Source organism: Chiloscyllium plagiosum, chromosome 3, assembly GCF_004010195.1.
Source record: "Chiloscyllium plagiosum isolate BGI_BamShark_2017 chromosome 3, ASM401019v2, whole genome shotgun sequence".
Lineage (NCBI taxonomy): Eukaryota > Metazoa > Chordata > Chondrichthyes > Orectolobiformes > Hemiscylliidae > Chiloscyllium > Chiloscyllium plagiosum.
The window spans coordinates 90,924,169-90,942,351 of record NC_057712.1 but is presented as its reverse complement, the minus strand read 5'-3'; the positions used below and the strand labels follow the sequence as shown (position 1 = coordinate 90,942,351).

Genomic DNA, 18,183 nt, shown 5'->3' with positions numbered 1-18,183 from the left:
TCATTTATCTCTCCACCCTTCAGGCACTCTGCCTGTATTCCTGATGAAGGGTTTTTGCCCGAACCGTCGATTTTCCTGCTCCTTGGATGCTGCCTGAACTGCTGTGCTTTTCCAGCACCACTCTAATCCAGAATCTGGTTTCCAGCATCTGCAGTCATTGTTTTTACCTTGCAAATTTCATGTCATCTGCAGATTTCTGAGTTGTGCACTGTATCCACTCCTCCATGTTCTAGTTACAATGTCCATCAAAAGCTGTCCCATGGGGACCACCCCTGTACATGCCCCCTTTGGTTGTGCCTTTAGCTGCAACTTTACTATCCTTCAACCTTTGTGTCTCTGCTGCTTTAAATTTGCCAACAAGCTTAATATGTGATCCTAATGCAGCAAATGACTTTTGGAAGTCATAATCAGAATCATCGATGCTGCCCTCATTCACCCTCTCCTTTACCTCATCAAAAAACAACAAGTTTCTTGATCAAATCAATGCTTGCTCTACTTTCTTAGTTTGTATTTGTCCAAGTGGGTGTTCATGTTCTTTGGGATTATTGTTTCCATAAACTTGTCCAGCACCTAGAATCAAATGTTTGGTAAATGCCAGGTTTGCCCTTGTCCTTTTATTTTGGAACAGGTTGTAATATTTGCAAATCTTCAGTTCCCTGGAACCATCCCTATATCTGAGGAGGTCTGATAGCTTGTTCTGAGCACCTCCTCAGTTTCCACCCTTTTTTCCCCTCCGCAGTCTAAATTGGACTTTGTCAAGAATGGTCAGCTTATCCAATTTGTACCAGCCTTTCTATTTCATATTTTCCACCTTTGATTCATTATCCCAATTTAAGAGACATGGATGCAACAGAGGGACTAACAAATGAAATCAAAATAGTGTAGTTGCTGGAGACCTGAGATAAAACACAGCAAAGTTTTGCTATTTTGTACATTTTTCCCTTCTCTCCTTTCTCAACAGCATAAAACCCATCGTATTTCCATCTGTCCCTGGTTCTGAAGAAGAATAATAGTAAACTTGATAAATTAACTCTGGAAAGAGTAACATTGATGCTGTCGACCTGCTGACTTTCATCAGCAATTTGTGGTTTCATTTTGGGTCTAGCTAAGTACCCAATCAAAGACAAGGATAAAGGATTTCAATAAAGATGAATAGGACGATATCTTAAAAAAAAAAACTTTTTCAAGAGGTTGGCAGATATTTTCTTTGAACTTAAAAGGAGAAGAGGGCCGATTTAAGGTGTTCATAAAAGACGTTAGGTCCCATCTCAGGTTTTAATGGTTAGAAGCCTTAATATATTAAAGCAATAAGACATACCAATAATAGGGAAATATAAACAAATTTCCATGCCAAGGACTGTTTCGTCATAGAAAGCATCCCAATTGAAAATGTTCATGTTCTGTGCTGAAAACTATCTCATTTGCAGTTTATAAACGAGTTATTTAATAGCAATCAAGACCGAGAACCTGGCTGATTCATTTTTTTTTAACCTTTCATGGATTTTATAGCAGTATCTCAACTATTGGTCCAGTTTAGCCAACTTGGCATAGGCCAGGAGGTGAACTTAAGACCTTCTTATTTATCTTGTTCATTGCCACACACAACAGTAGCTTTACCCACCAGGTCATTCGCCTGACTTTCAATCCCACTTGTCAGATTTGGATTTGGACCAAAGGGAATTTGTATGAATGTATGAAAGGTGTGCACAGCTTAAACAAAAATCATTAAAATAAAATACCTTTGGATTGGGCCAATGTTTAATTGGGATACAATTAGAAAAAAACTTGACCTTTGCCAAAGCAGTATATTACTTCTGTGCTTAATGTTAGTACTGAAACTGTTCTGGTGAATCATTTGCTCTTGAAATTTGATCTACAGGCAAAAATCTATAAACACGTAACATTAAAAAATTGGCAGCTTCTTTGAGGTGAGGTGTGACTGTCCTGTAATATCCTGTCAATTCTTGTTAATGGCAAACTGCTCTCACCCTCTTAAGTGAAGCTATAACTCGGTGCACAACTTTTTGCACAAACTACAGCTATTAGTGAAGTTACAACTATTTGCACAAACAAAGTGAAAAGTATCACTTTGTCTTTGGTGTCATTAGGGACAATAATGTGTCAATACTGGAAAAATGTCCAGATAGCTTTTACATGCCCTTGTTTCTACCACAATATCTGACAACAACAGGTATGACTTGAAAAAGTTTTTATCTGTTATAGCTGTTAAAATGTGACAGATCTTAGAATGTGTGATGCCAAATATGGATAATCTCATATTTATTTCAAATGCTACTCTCTTAAAGCAAATGTAACTGTTAGTTCCTGCCCTGCTTCAGGTCATTCGTGACTACTCAACTCCGCCTAATGAAGAGTTGTCAAGAGACTTGGTCAACAAACTGAAACCAGATATCAGGTATTTCTCAATTTTCAGTCAGAAAGCTCTCAGTAACTTAGTGCTAGGTATAGCAAGAACAAATGTTTTCTCTATGACATGGTTTTAATTTTGGTGTTTCTACTTTGTTTAAAGTTTTTCATTTATGACCTGACCCTAAAATGTAACTGGTTTGATATCCATTTTGTGTTTGTGTGTGTGTCCATATGAGCGTGTATTTATGAAGGCATAAAAAATATATGTTTCCATATTTTATCGTATGGAAACAGTAATTAATAGTAGATATTCTTCTTCTACATTGTAAATGTTTTAAGTAAAGCTGACTATAGAGTATAGTGTTCTGCCTGCATAATTTTCTTGTGACAGCCCCTTCCATAAGTATATACAGTCACCAATGCTGTTTTTGATTTGTTCAGGAAGTTCCTTAATAGGGGATACTGTAAAATTGTTATGCTGGAGAAACTTAAAAGGACACAGTCACTTAAAATTAAGTGTTGCATGTACAAAAGCTCCTAAAGCACTCAAAAAAGGTTCCGAAGCTTTATAATCATTCGCTTGCCTACACTAAGAATAGAGAGAAGTTGAAAGACAGAATTAAAATTTTATGGAGCTGGGATAATTTTGAGATCCTGACCCCACTCACTCCCACACCTTGTATCATAGGTATACCTTACAATGTGATCTCATGGGAGGCAACAAGTAAACAGACTACACCCGTTATGGCTGTCCATCTGGGGACAGCAGTTGACAGATAGTTATGGGGGGCATTTGCAAGAACTTAAGGGACGGCCAGCTGTCAGTCCCACTGCGGAATGAAATGGCGCTACAAGTTAGAATCACTCATTTGAAGGTTCAGATGGAATTATTTGAGTAGTGAACAGAGCTTTTTGCATCAGTGTGCAGGGGTCTCCCTGTGGGTGCATTGCTTAATTATGCTATGTACTTGAATCTAAAAACTCATAGGTCGATACTCTAGTCTTCAACTACGGGATCTTTATTGATATGTTGTCCGTCTCCAGCTCAGCAAGGGGTAATGTCAGGGGTGCTGTGGGCTGTCACTAAAATTTCATTAGGTTATCAGAATAGTAGATCATTGTCTTTTAAATATCTTAATTGGCTCCCAGCACTGCTACTTGGTCTCTGCTTTTGAGAATAGCCCATTGAGTGGAAACATGTCAGAGATTTTCAATTCCTCTCTGGTCGCAGGAGAGGTGCCTGCAAACCGGAAGACAGCAATGTGGTACCAGTATTCATGAAGGGACCAACGAATAAACCAGGAATCTACAATCCACTCAGTCTAACCTCGAGGTGGAGAAACTACTGGAAACAATTCTGAAGGACAAAGTTAATCAACATTTGGAGAGGCAGGGATTAATCAAGAACAAAGGAGAAAGTGAAGACTGCAGATGCTGGAGATCAGAGCTGAAAATGTGTTGCTGGAAAAGTGCAGCAGGTCAGGCAGCATTCAAGGAGCAAGAGAATCGATGTTTCAGGCATGAGCCCTGAAGAAGGACTCATGCCCGAAACACCGATTCTCCTGCTCCTTGGATACTACCTAACCTGCTGCGCTTTTCCAGCAACACATTTTCAGCATTGTTTTGATAGCAAGGTCATGTCAAACCAACTTGTCTGAACTTTTTGAAGAGGTGACCATGTGTGTCTATGTGGACTTACAGTAATACTTTTAAAAATGACCACATGGGAGACTGATTGCAAAGGTAAGAGCCCATGGGACCCCAGAAAATTTGGCTAATTGGATCCAGAATTGGCTAAGTGGCAGGAAGCAGCGGGTGATGGTTGAGAGGTATTTTTGTGAGTGGAAGCCTGTGATCGGAGGTATTCCATTGGGATCAGTGTTGGATCAGTTTAGCTGTTTGTGGTATATAAGGTCTCTTAAGTTAGCTAAAGTGATTAAGAAGGCACATGGGATGTTTTATTAACCGAGGTATGGAGTTTTAAGAACCGGGAAGATATACTGGAACTGTGCAAAGCCTTGATTGGGCCATGGGTTTGGAAGCCATATAAACGATGTGGATGTAATTGCTCTGGAGAGGGTGCAGAGGAGATTGCCTGGGCAGGACAGTTTTAGTTATGAAAAGAAATTGAATAGACTGGAGTTGTTTCTCTTGGAGCAGAGGAGACTGAGGATGGGCACGATTGAGATGTATAAAGTTATGAGGGGCATAGAGTAGACAGGAGGGAACATTTCCCTTTGCTGGTCTGATCAATTACCAGAGTGCATAGATTTCACACAAGGGACTGAAAGTTTAGAAGGAATGTGAGAAAGTTTTGTTTCACCCAGAGGGTGGCAAGAATTGTGAACTGACTGCCTGAAAGGGTGGTGGAGGCAGAAACCCACTTGCAATACACAGGCGTACGGGACTATGGACCAAGTGCTGTAAAATGGGTCTAGAATAGTTGGGTGGTTGTTTCCAATCAGTGCAGACTTGATGGGCTAAAGGGCTTTTTGCTGTACTGTAGACCTCTATTAAACGCAGACCTGAAGGATCTCAAATTTCCACATTCACTCACCTCCAAAGCCAAGTCCAATGAGTCAGAAGAATTCAGGCTAGAATGTACCCAGCAGTAATGAATCAAAGAAGGAAGAGCCAATATGGTGACACAATATGAATGTTGGAGACGAGTGTCATAACGCCTGGTCATTGCTGACAAAGTAGATTTTATGTTCTTCGTGTGTTGTGAGAATTATCCTGATTTTGTTATCTAAAAGCCCTGGGATAAAACCTTCCCATCAACTAAGCTGAAATGATTCAAGAGGGTAGCTGATCAACACCATCTCGAGGGCAATTAGGAATGGATAATTCACCCACGTCTCCTCATTTTAAAACAAAAAAATTCCTATTTGTAATTCCTCCCCATCATGCAGTGTGGACGATAAAATGGCAAGAGCTGTTATGACAGGAGCATGCCCTTGGTGAAGTTACTTGGCCTGCAGCAAGTAACACAATTTGCCTTCAACAAGTTTGTGTTTCTTTGTCCACAGATCCTTTTGGTAATTTAACAATTCTTTATAATGATGAACATTTAATGTCTTTCCATGCTTATCCCAATAATTTTTGGATAGTAGTGTGTCTCCCAGTGGCTGCACCATCACAACTATCACTTCCAGTGATCTTGGTTGAAAATGATACTCCAGTTAATGGACAGTATTTCTATGTGTTCTGTTCTTTTAAGAATTTATCTTGTTGATGTATTGTTTCTGCCTTCCAGTTTCCTGAACCAGTGCCGATCACTCTCAACGAGTATGGGCAATGCTATCAAATTCGTTAAGAAGGAAATCTCAAATATTTCTGCAAGCGTAAAGGAGGATGAGGTAAGAACAGTTCTTATAATTTAATGTGATACTTTTCTTCTTAGAAAGTTACTTTTCAAGAAACCCCAAATTTACCACAGATGTTATTTTGTGTGTAAGTCATAAAAATGACTGATTAATTTCAGAAGGGGAAGAAAAAGAAAACTTTAATTCAATAGGAATGTACTTTATATCCATTTTGTTAAATGCTGATTCAATCAAGCAAAGATATAGGCTCAGTTACAACCCTGCTCTTGAATCATCACTGATATCATGTTCCTTTTCTATGGCCTTGCTAAAACTGTTTGGGTATTGAGGATACCTTATCATAACAATCTGATCCAAAATGTTTCACTGTTTGGAAGTGACATACTTGGCTCAGCCTCCCTTGTGAACGAAAGGAGTCTGACAAGGAAAGAAAATAATCATTGGCAAAGCAGTTCCACATCTTTCTAAACCCTGCAGTCTACAAAAGCTAAAACCTTTCAGAAAAATAATGGTTTATACTGATGCTGAATTTACTTAAACTTACTTAATTTAGAACCATGGTTTGGGTCATGGGCTGGCTTTAGCATAATTGGATGACCCTAATCCAGCACTTCAATTTATAGTTATAGAGTCACAGAGATCTAAAGCACAGAAAAAAGGCCTTCAATCCATCAGTCTGCGCTAGTCAAAACCAACCACCTAACTGTTCCAATTCCATTTTCTAGCACTTGTCCTATAGTTTTGTATGACTTGGCATTGCAAGTGTACATCTAAATGCTTCTTAAATGTTATGAGGGTTTCTGTCTCTACTACCCAAACAGGCTTGAGTTCTGGATTCCCTCCAACACATGCAAGTTTTACTGATTGTTAATGTAACTTGCCCTTGGAATCTAACTGTTATATTCAATAAGTGTTTAAAGTAATTCGGCGAAAGTGGATACTGCAGATGCTGGAGATTACAGATAAGATTAGAGCTCAAAAAACACAGTAGGCCAGGCAGCATCCGAGGAGCAGGAAGATCAACGTTTCGAGCAAAAGCCCTTCATCAGTAAAGTAATTAGTCAATGAGCAAATAAAAATGTTATGATTATAGAAATGCCATTATTATATTTCGATTAATTTAGCAGCAAAGGTGTAATTTAAGTATATAATTAGCCTTCTCTTCCTGTTCGAGTATTTTAGTAGAGCTGTATATATTGTAATAACATCTATAGTGTTCTATTCTGATATAATATTGCAACATCAATAAACCCTGACAGCACATTCTATGATAAATAATTCACATTTCGTGGCCTGTTAAATCATGGAGAAAAATAGATTTGATTCTTAATTTTCCTAAGATGGTCACATAAGATTTAAGCTCTTTAATCATTGGCAGGTTCAGGGAAATTTCTGTCACAAAGATCGAATGACTGAGATAGCCATGCAGCGTGTTAAGTTTATCAGTGATTTTGACTGAGATATAGAGGTTTGCAGCATGGAAACAGGCCCTTTTGGCCCAATTTGTCCATGCTGCTCAGTTTTCACAATTAAATTAGATAGGTGGGAAGGAAGATTGGCAGATAGGACAGGTCATGAGGATGGTGCTGAGCTGGCAGGTTGGAACTGGGGTAAGGTGGGGGGGAGGGGAAATGAGGAAACTGGCGAAGTTCACATTGATGCCCTGGGGTTGAAGTGTTCCGAGGTGGAAGTGTTCTTCCTCCATGCGTTGTGTGGTGGGGGAGCAGTGGTGGAGGAGGTCCAGGACCTCCATGTCCTCAGCACAGTGGGAGGGGGAATTGAAATGTTTGACCACGGTGTGGTGGGGTTGATGTTCCCTAAAGTGTTCTGCTAGGAGACGTCCAGTCTCCCCAATGTAGAGAAGACCGCATTGGGAGCAACGGATACCATAAATGATATTGGTGGATGTGCAGGGGAAACTTTGGATGTGGAAGGCTCCTTTGGGGCCTTGGATGGAGATGAGGGGGGAGGTGTGGGCGCAGGTTTTCAAAATGTGACCTAACTAACATCTTGTAAGCTGCATCAAGGCATGCCAACTATTATACTCAGTGTTCTGACTGATGAAAGCGAGCATGCTGAAAGCCTTCATCACTACCTTGTCCAGCTTATGACTGATGTCTTTGGTTGACTGCCCCACAAGATGTGTTGTGGCCTGCTGACACCAGGTTACTCAGTTAGGTGACATGCCTCTGACCTGTACTCAGAGTAAACATATTTTCTACATTTAAGTTAGCAAAAATTTCCGAAAGATTCATCTATTTCCGTATTACTGTTCCAACCTCTTGTAACTGGTTGAACCAAGATGAATAATTTATTCTTTGGCTATAAAACCCTTTTCATGTAAGGCGAGTCTTGAGTTTGGAACAATTGTTCAGACCCCATTTTGATTCCATTCTGTACTCCCTGGTGGTATGACATTTTTTTCCTGCTGAGGTGGTTTGATGCCCTGTTCCTTTTACTTTATATATTGATGGATTGCTTAAAATCTTAAAATCTTTTTGGCTTTGCTGAATTTTTGAAATCCATTCTGGATGTGCTGCACATGTCCTGCTTTTTTTTTGTTGACAGTAGGGGACCAACTTTTAATGCAGTCCCAAATGACTTTCATTGTGCATGATCTTTTGTTTCTTATTCTATCTAAAAATAAGAAGAAACAAATATCTGTAAGCTTATCTTTTGTTTTACTTTCAGGCAAAAGAAATGCTATTAAATTGTATAGATAAATACGTAAATGAGAAGATTCACCTGGCTGCTGAAGCCATATCAAAATCAGCATCGGAGAAAATTAATGATGATGATGTAATTCTGGTATATGGATGGTAAGTAATATTGGAAATGTTGAGTTGTTTAAATCATTAGTCCCTTGTTAGTATTAGATAGATTTCCTACAGTGTGGAAACAGGCCCTTTGGTCCAACCAGTCCCCACTGACCCTCCGAAGAGCAACCCACCCAGACCCATTTCCCTCTGAATGATGCACCTAACACTGTGGGCAATTTAGCGTGGCCAGTTCACCTGACCAGCACATCCTTGGACTGTGGGAGGAAACCAGAATACCCGGAGGAAACCCCGCAGCCACAGGGAGAATGTGCAAACTCCACACAGCCCGAGGCTGGAATCAAACCTGGGACCCTGGTGCTGTGAGGCAGCAGTGCTAACCACTGAGCCACCGTGCCATGAGATTATCTTGGACTATGGTGCAGTAGCTACAAAGTAAAATAGTTGTCTGAAATGATAATGTTTGCATGCAAGAACATGTCTAAATTTAAATGTTTCTGTTTTAAATTGGAGACCCACGTGTCTGTGCAGTGCACCAATTAGATGTGTATCTTATTCTATATCACTGTTTATCCGAGAATAGGTTAGCACTTTTTTGAAGATGAACTGTCATTCTGTGAGCATAATGACATGAAGGGAAGTTGTTATTTGCAAATTGGAAATATCAAATAAGATTCCTTGACTTGAAAGTTAGTTAAACTTTCTTGAAAATAATGATTGTCGAATGATAAAGCACAGGGATTGTGTTGGTGCATCATGCTCTGTGCTATCTCTGAATTGTAAATCGTAGCTTTATGCCTCAAATTGTATTCTGATTTTATTACCTTTTTTCAGTTCTTCTTTAGTGACCTCTATCCTTTGTGATGCACACAAGGCAAAGAAGTTCAAGGTGATAGTGGTAGACAGCCGGCCTAAACTGGAAGGAAGAGAGGCACTCCGGAGATTAGTGCGGAATGGGATTCACTGCACTTACATTCTGATTAGTGCTGTGTCTTATATTCTACCTGAGGTGTGTTTGTAAATATCCTTAAATGTCTTTCTGTTTATCACTTTATAAAGTTATCACTTTTTCTGCTTAGGGTGTCCTGCCTTTTTTGAAAAACAAACTTTTTTCTGTTCACTGAGACACAACGTCTTGGGGAACTGTATGACAAGAAAATACTTCTTTTTGTTCTATCCATTTTAGATCTTTTGAGTGCACATAACATTGTTTTGGTTTTGACTAGAAAGGTTGCTGATAATGACACTGAAAGATTAGCATTGACACCTGCCAGACAACACTGTTGCACTACCTCCTTACCATCACTAGATGCTCACGAATTTCCTTTGGGGCCAAAAGTAATGCTTTGCTGATTGAGTTCTATGTAAGAGTGTATTAAAAATTAAGCTAATGCCCCAGTTGGTCAGGACTTTATAGCCAGAGAAAAGCATCTTCGTTTCTGTGTCAGTGTGATGTTTCGAGCTTTGTGATTGGCTTTGACACTGTGATCATTGTGAAAGGTACAGAGAGAAGCAGTGACAAAGTGCACATAAGTTATTCTGTGAAACATGCAGAAGGAGGGGTGTACATAAAAATATATCTAAAAACAAGACATTTCAAATGTTGGAAATCTTAAATAAAAACTGGAAGTGCTGGAAATACCTTGGCTCTGGAAACATTTGTGGTGCAGGAAACAGTTAATGTTTCAAGTCATGACCTTGAATTATAAATATCTCGTGCATTCAATGAAAATAAGTAAACAAACAAACACAGAATAGAACTCTTGGGCTGGGGTGTGGCAGCAAGTGTGTAAATGAGGTCATTATGTGAATAAAATATAACAGGAGAGAATGTAGCTGAAATTGTTGGAGGAAAGCAGCACACTCAGTGGAAGACTAGGAAAGAATGACAGAATCTGAATGTGAGATCAGCAAAGATGGGACTTATTTTTCAAATACAAATTCTGTGTAATGTCACAGCAAGTTAAGTGGAGTAAGTTTTAAAATGCTGTCTCACCTATCACAGTTTTCGCCTGTCTTCAAAATGTATGTGACATCTGAAATTACAGAAAAAAATTGTATGATTCAAATTTTGTATAGTATTTGGTGATTGAAAACATTATTCAACATTTGCATAGCCTTTCCTGACCTCCCATGTAATTAATTTAGCTGCTTGGAAATATTTTATTTTTTGGAATGACATTTGGTCTACCCCAAGGTTTGCATTAACTATCCAACATCATTTTTCACATAGGTTTCTAAAGTGTTCCTGGGTGCACATGCCCTCCTGGCGAATGGCTATGTAATGTCACGTGTGGGGACATCACAGATCGCACTTTTGGCCAAAGCATTCAATGTCCCAGTCCTGGTGTGTTGTGAAACATACAAGTTTTGTGAAAGAGTTCAGACGGATTCATTTGTATCGAATGAACTAGGTAAGTATTATATTTTCTTTTTCTCTTAAACAGTTACAGTTTTGAATGAAGGAGTGGTCTATTTATAAAGTTATATAATAGAACTTATGTTAAATGAAGGCACATTAGTAATATGGCCTATTCACTAGTGTTTGTGGAGGGTGCAAATAACGCTGGCTACTCATTTGAAAAACGATAATCTGATTTTCTTGAAAACTATTTCTGTTCAATGTCTCCTTAGCTAGCACCATTGTTTGTGATGTCAGATACAAAGTTCCATGCTACCCTCCACCTGACCCTGGTAGTATTAGGGAAGTTAGCATAGGAGTGAACATAAAACGTATTGCTATAGAAAAATGAGGAATTTTCTTTCTGTTCAGGACGATAAATTAAAGTGGACAGTTCAGGAATTGTTTGTGGAGAGTGATGTTAACCTTCACTTACTATTTATGTCAATACTGAAATGTAATAATATTGAATTACTTTCTGTCTTTATAGTTTTGTCTATTGTTTTATCATATATCCTCTTTCAAGCTGTGACTTGTTGCACAGTAGTCTATACCCCAACTGCTTCGACTGTTTATTTTATCATGGTCTTCAGCTGTGCTTGTGCTATACAATCCTAATAGTGTGGAGAAAGTGAGGTCTGCAGATGCTGGAGATCAGAGCTGGAAATGTGTTGCTGGAAAAGCGCAGCAGGTCAGGCAGCATCCAGGGAACAGGAGAATCGACGTTTCGGGACATTTCCTGAAGAAGGGCTTATGCCCGAAAAGTCGATTCTCCTGTTCCCTGGATGCTGCCTGACCTGCTGCGCTTTTCCAGCAACACATTTCCAATCCTAATAGTGTGGTCATTTAATTCTTGTATCAGATTCGGCATGAGTAGTGAAATATTATATTAGACTTCACAACTGAAATTAAACAATTAAGAAATTAAAGATAATTATTTATATTTCACTTTTCTGTCTCCACTACTTTAATTTTTGTTTTCTCTATGGATACATTAGTATTTATTAAATTTGGCTTTACATAAAAAATGAGATATTTATTTGCTTTCTGTTGCGTACAAGTTTCATTGCACCTTTTGGAACTGAGAATAAGATGGGAAAATTTGGCTCTTGACAGAAAAGTGACTACAAAGGTTTATGTCGATAACTTTGCTCTCATTATTATTGCAAGTGCTTAATCTTCTAAGGAATTTGTTTTTAAAAATACAAAGTTTGTTGTGGCAGAACAGAGTATTCTGTTCGTAGGCCTAACAGACCAGTTATATCTTGAAAAGGTAACTTATCTATGGGTTAATTGTGACAACATGTATACGGCATGGTGGCACAGTGGTTAGCACTGCTGCCTCACAATGCCAGAGACCCGGGTTCAATTCCCGCCTCAGGCAACTGACTGTGTGGAGTTTGCACATTCTTCCCGTGTCCGCGTGGGTTTCCTCCGGGAGCTCTGGTTTCCTCCCACAATCCAAAAATGTGCAGGTTAGGTGAATTGGCCATGCTAAATTGCCCATCGTGTTAGGTGAAGGGGTAAATGTAGGGGAATGGGTCTGGGTGGGATGCTCTTCGGAAGGTCGATGTGGACTGGTTGGGCCAAAGGGCCTGTTTCCACACTGTATGTAATCTAATCTAATTTTCATGTGTTATTAACCTCATAGATGAATAAACCATTGCTGATCTCCTATTTCTGAATTATTGTTGAGTGAAAGAAATACTTGCATTGTTACAGCACCTTTTTCTAGCACAAGATATCCCAAGACATCTTCCAACCAATAAAGTTCAGTTATAGGTCTAAGTTCATAGTGAATTTCCTCAATTTTCAGATGACCCGGATGATCTTTTGATGACTCGGAATGGAAGCACTCCACTGAAGAGTTGGCACTCAAATCCTAAACTGCACCTTCTTAACTTGGTATATGACGTCACACCACCTGACTTCGTTGATTTGGTAATCACAGACTTGGGAATGATCCCGTGTACCTCAGTTCCAGTTGTACTCCGTGTAAAGAATGTGGAGTAGTGGAACATTGTGAAACCATCTGATCAATTGCTATGGACCGTGATGATTGTGGCTACAGTGTTAATCAAGTTTCACTGGCATCTATAATAAAAAAAAAAGGTTCGTTCATTCTTTGTGTTCTTCTGTGGAATGACCATGAGAAAATTTGTTGAATTTGTTTCAACGTGATTGTACTTGCTGAACATGCTCACAATGTCCTCTTTCAAGTAACTCCCATAGATCCTGTTGAACAAGTTAGAGCGAAAATATTTGGTTTAATCTTCAGTCCTTGATAGACGTCATAGGAAGGATGTACCAACCATTTCATTTGTTCAGCTTTCCAACTGGGAGGATCTGGGAGCGGCATGAGATGAGTCACTCATCCCCCTATGACATTACAACAACAAAAACATTGTATTTTTTTTTGCTTCTATCCTTGTTGTCAACGGATTTCACAAAGACTTATGAGCAGTGGAAGGGGATATCAGAAGGTGCAATCAGATTCTTGGACAAACAGTTGAGTATTATGAGGGGAGTTCTTAAGACAGAAAGGTTTAGCCAGGGAATCCCATAGCTTCATGACTGAAAGCATCACTAACAATAGTGAGATGAAGGAGATTTGCAAGAGACAATGTAATAAATAGCAATCTGCATTCTGACAAAAGATCATTGGACTCAAAACTTTAACACTGTGTTCTCTCTGCAGATGCTGCCAGACCTGCTGAGTTTCTCCAGCAGTTTATGTTGTTGTAATGAATAACAAGATTTGGCTTAGTATGAGGTTTTAAAAATTGAGAGAGGCATAGATGCATGAGGATTTCTGCAAATGTATGACAAATTTAAATGGATGTTTGGGAGTTGCTGACATAGTGGTGTTATCAGTGGATTAGGCACCTAGAGGTACAGGCTCATTCTGAGAGGACTTGGGTTCAAATCCTATCATGGCAGCTGATGGAATTGATGTTGCAGTAAAAGAAAATCTGGACTTAAAAGTTGGTAAGAGCGGTCACTATGGCAACTATATTGATTTTTGTCAAAGCCCATTCAAGTTGATTGATATCCTTTAGAGAAGGAAGTCCGTAAACTTTACGTGGACTGGTGCATATGTAATTCCAGATCCATTGTAAAGATGAATGCAATTGCCTTCTGAAATTGCCAAAAGCCACTACGTTCAAGGGCAGTTAGAGAGGGGACAGAGACCCTTGCCATTCTTAGAAATGACAAAGTGAGTCAACAAAAGCATGGGTGCTAGATGATTGAGACTTCTTGATTATATGTTTTATTGAGCTATGTCTCTTGACTAAACTTAAAATATAAACCATAAGTATTAATTTAACCTGGCGCAGTGTATTGTAGAGGAATAAGACAGTGCTATGTTCTGGGTCTGTAGATTGAAAGAACAAAAATGGCCCTTAGTAGAGTGAATTGCTCTTTTTGTCGGATGTGGGAATTTAGGGAGAGTTTACGGGTTACTGAGGATTATATTTGCAATAAATGCCGTTGGTTGCGAATCCTATCAGATCGAATGGGTTGGTTGGAGAAACAGTTAGAAGCAATGAGGAATTTACAAGAGCAAGGGGATGTGATGGATGGCAGTTATAGGAAGGGGTTTAAGTCTCAGATACAGTCACATAGGAGTTAACTCCAGGAAAGGTAAGAGAGGTAGGCAGGTAGTGCAGGAGTCTTCTGTGGCTATCCCCATTTTAAGTAAGTGTGCTGTTTTGCAAAATGTAGGGGGTGAAGGATTCTCAGGGAAACATAGCACGAACAGCCAAGTTTCTGGTATTGAGACTGTCTCTAATGCAATGAGAGGTACGTCGGGTTCCAAGAGATCAATTGTGTTAGGGGATTCTGTAGTTAGAGGTACAGACAGATGTTTCTGTGGCCAGCAGAGAAAAAGCAGAATAGTGTGTTGTTTCCCTGGTGCCAGGATCAAGGATGTCTCAGAGAGGGTGCAGAATGTTCTCAAGGAGGAGAGGGGCCAGCAGGAGGTCATTGTACACAATGGAACCAGGAAGGGGAAATAGGAAGAGGAAAGATTGAGATTCTGAAGGGAGATTAAAGAGAGTTAGGCAGGAATTTTAAAAGGAGGTCCTCGAGAGCAGTAATATCTGGATTGCTCCCGGTGCTACGAGCTACTGAGGGTAGGAATAGGAGGATAGAGCAGATGAATGCATGGTTGAGGATTCACATTTTTGGATCATTGGAAGCTGTTTTGGGGTAGAAGTGACCTGTACAAGAAGGACGGATTGCACCTAAATTGGGAGGGGACTAATATACTGGCAGGGAGATTTGTTAGAGCTGCTCGGGAAGATTTAAACTAGTAAGGTGGGAGGGTCTGACCCAGGTGGATAGTGAGGAAAGATTTCAATTTGAGACTGGTACAGTTGAGAACAAAGGTGAATCAAATAGTCGAGGAAGGCAGGGACATAGCAGAGAACAAGGTAGGACAGATAAATTAAACTGCATTTATTTCAATGCAAGAGGCCTAACAGGGAAGGCAGATGAACTCAGGGCATGGTTAGGAACATGGGACTGGGATATCATAGCAATTACAGAAATATGACTCAGGGATGGACAGCATTGGCAGCTGAATGTTCCAGGATACAAAAATGGTATAGGAAGGATAGAAGGAGAGGCGTTTTTGATAAGGGATAGCATTGCAGCTGTGCCTAGGGAAGATATTCCTGGAAATACATCCAGGCAAGTTATTTGGTTGGAACTGAGAAATAAGAAAGGGATGATCACCTTATTGGGTTTGTATTATAGACCCCTAACAGTCAGAAGGAAATTGAGAAACACATTTGTAAGGAGATGTCAGTTATCTGTAAGAATGATAGGGTGGTTATGGTAGGGGATTTTAATTTTCCAAACATAGACTGGGACTGCCATTTTGTTACGGGTTTAGATGCAGAGGAATTTGTTAAATATGTACAAGAACATTTTCTGATTCAGTATGTGGATGTACCTACTAGAGAAGGTGCAAAACCTGACCTACTCTTGGGAAATTAGACAGGGCAGGTGAATGAGGTGTCACTGGGGAAGCACTTTGGGGCCAGCAACCATAATTCTATTAGTTTTAAAATAGTGATGGAAAAGGATAGACTAGATCTAAAAGTCGAAGTTCTAAATTGGAGGAAGGCAAATTTTGACGGTATTAGAACTTCCAAAAGCTGATTGGGTGAGATGTTCGCAGATAAAGGGACAGCTGGGAAATGGGAAGCCTTCAGAAATTAGATAACGAGAATCCAGAGAACGTGTATTCCTGTTAGGTTAAAAGGAAAGGCTGGTAGGAATAAGGAATGCTGGATAACTAAAGAAATTGAGGGTTTGGTTAAGAAAAAGAAGGTAGCATATGTCAGGTACAGACAGGATAGATTGAGTATGAAGGCAATAGGAGTATACTTAAGAGAGAAATCAGGAGGGCAAAAAGGGGACATGAGATAGCTTTGGCAAATAGAGTTACGGAGAATCCAAAGGGTGTTTACATAGACTGGGACTGCCATTTTGTTACGGGTTTAGATGCAGAGGAATTTGTTAAGTGTGTACAAGAACATTTTCTGATTCAGTATGTGGATGTACCTACTAGAGAAGGTGCAAAACCTGACCTACTCTTGGGAAATTAGACAGGGCAGGTGAATGAGGTGTCACTGGGGAAGCACTTTGGGGCCAGCAACCATAATTCTATTAGTTTTAAAATAGTGATGGAAAAGGATAGACTAGATCTAAAAGTCGAAGTTCTAAATTGGAGGAAGGCAAATTTTGACGGTATTAGAACTTTCAAAAGCTGACTGGGTGAGATGTTCGCAGATAAAGGGACAGCTGGAAAATGGGAAGCCTTCAGAAATTAGATAACGAGAATCCAGAGAAAGTGTATTCCTGTTAGGTTAAAAGGAAAGGCTGGTAAGAATAAGGAATGCTGGATAACTAAAGAAATTGAGGGTTTGGTTAAGAAAAAGAAGGTAGCATATGTCAGGTACAGACAGGATAGATTGAGTATGAAGGCAATAGGAGTATACTTAAGAGAGAAATCAGGAGGGCAAAAAGGGGCCATGAGATAGCTTTGGCAAATAGAATTACGGAGAATCCAAAGGGTGTTTACAAATACATTAAGAACAAAAAGGTAACTAGGGAGAGAATAGGGCCCCTCAAAGATCAGCAACGCGGCCTTTGTGTGGAACCACAGGAGATGGGGGAGATACTAAACGAGTATTTTGCATCAGTATTTACTGTGGAAAAGGACATGTAAGATATAGACTGTAGGAAATTAGATGGTGACATCTTGAAAAACGTCCATTTTACAGAGGAGGAAGTGCTGGATGTCTTGAAATACATAAAAATAGATAAATCCCCAGTACCTTATCAGGTGTACCTTAGACCTCTGTGGGAAGCTAGAGAAGTGATTGCTGGGCCTCTTACTGAGATATTTGTATCATGGATAGTCACAGGTGGGGTGCCGGAAGACTGGAGGTTGGCTAACATGGTGCCACTGTTTAAGAAAGGTGCTAAGGACAAGCCAGGGAACTATAGACCAGTGAGCCTGATGTTGGTGGTGGGCAAGTTGTTGGAGGGAATCCTAAGGGACAGGATGTACATGTATTTGGAAAGGCAAGAACTGATTAGGGATAGTCAACATGGCTTTATGCGTGGGAAATTATGTCTCACGAACTTGCTTGAGCTTTTTGAAGAGGTAACAGAGGAATGATGAGGGCAGAGCAGTAGATGTGATCTATATGGACTTCAGTAAGGCGTTCGACAAGATTCTCCATGGGAGTCTGGTGAGCAAGGTTAGATGTCATGAAATACAAGGAAAACTCGTAATTTGGATACAGAACTGGCTCAAAGGTAGAAGACAGAGGGTGGTGGTGGAGGGTTGTTTTTCAGACTGGAGGCCTGTGACCAGTGGAGTGCCACAAGGATCGGTGCTGTGTCCACTGTTTTTAATCATTTATACAAATGATTTGGATGTGAGCATAAGACGTACAGTTAGTAAGTTTGCCGATGACACCAAAATTGGAGGTGTAGTGGATAGCGAAGAAGGTTACCTCAGATTACAACGGGATGTTGATCAGATGGGCCCGTGGGCTGAGAAGTGGCAGATGGAGTTTAGTTCAGATAAATGCGAGGTGCTGCATTTTGGGAAAGCAAGTCTGAGCTGGACTTGTACACTTAATGATAAGGTCCTAGGGAGTGTTGCTGAACAAAGAGATCTTGGAGTGCAGGTTCATAGCTCCTTGAAAGTGGAGTTGCAGGTAGATGGGATAGTGAAGGCGGCATTTGGTATGCTTTCCTTTATTGGTCAGAGTATTGAATACAG

General features: G+C 39.9%; 1 protein-coding gene across 1 annotated transcript in view; it reads left to right on the top strand.

Moving 5' to 3' along the window:
• eif2b4 (eukaryotic translation initiation factor 2B, subunit 4 delta) overlaps nucleotides 1–12,995 on the top strand; it is a 33,513-nt gene extending 20,518 nt beyond the window's left edge. Inside the window, exons 7-12 of the mRNA XM_043675203.1 lie at nucleotides 2,340–2,416; nucleotides 5,627–5,729; nucleotides 8,388–8,515; nucleotides 9,308–9,482; nucleotides 10,707–10,887; nucleotides 12,691–12,995. Of these exons, the coding sequence (XP_043531138.1) occupies nucleotides 2,340–2,416; nucleotides 5,627–5,729; nucleotides 8,388–8,515; nucleotides 9,308–9,482; nucleotides 10,707–10,887; nucleotides 12,691–12,887 (861 nt within the window). The 3' untranslated portion in view covers nucleotides 12,888–12,995. The remainder of the gene's footprint in view (nucleotides 1–2,339; nucleotides 2,417–5,626; nucleotides 5,730–8,387; nucleotides 8,516–9,307; nucleotides 9,483–10,706; nucleotides 10,888–12,690) is intronic.
• The last annotated feature ends 5,188 nt before the right edge of the window (nucleotides 12,996–18,183 follow it).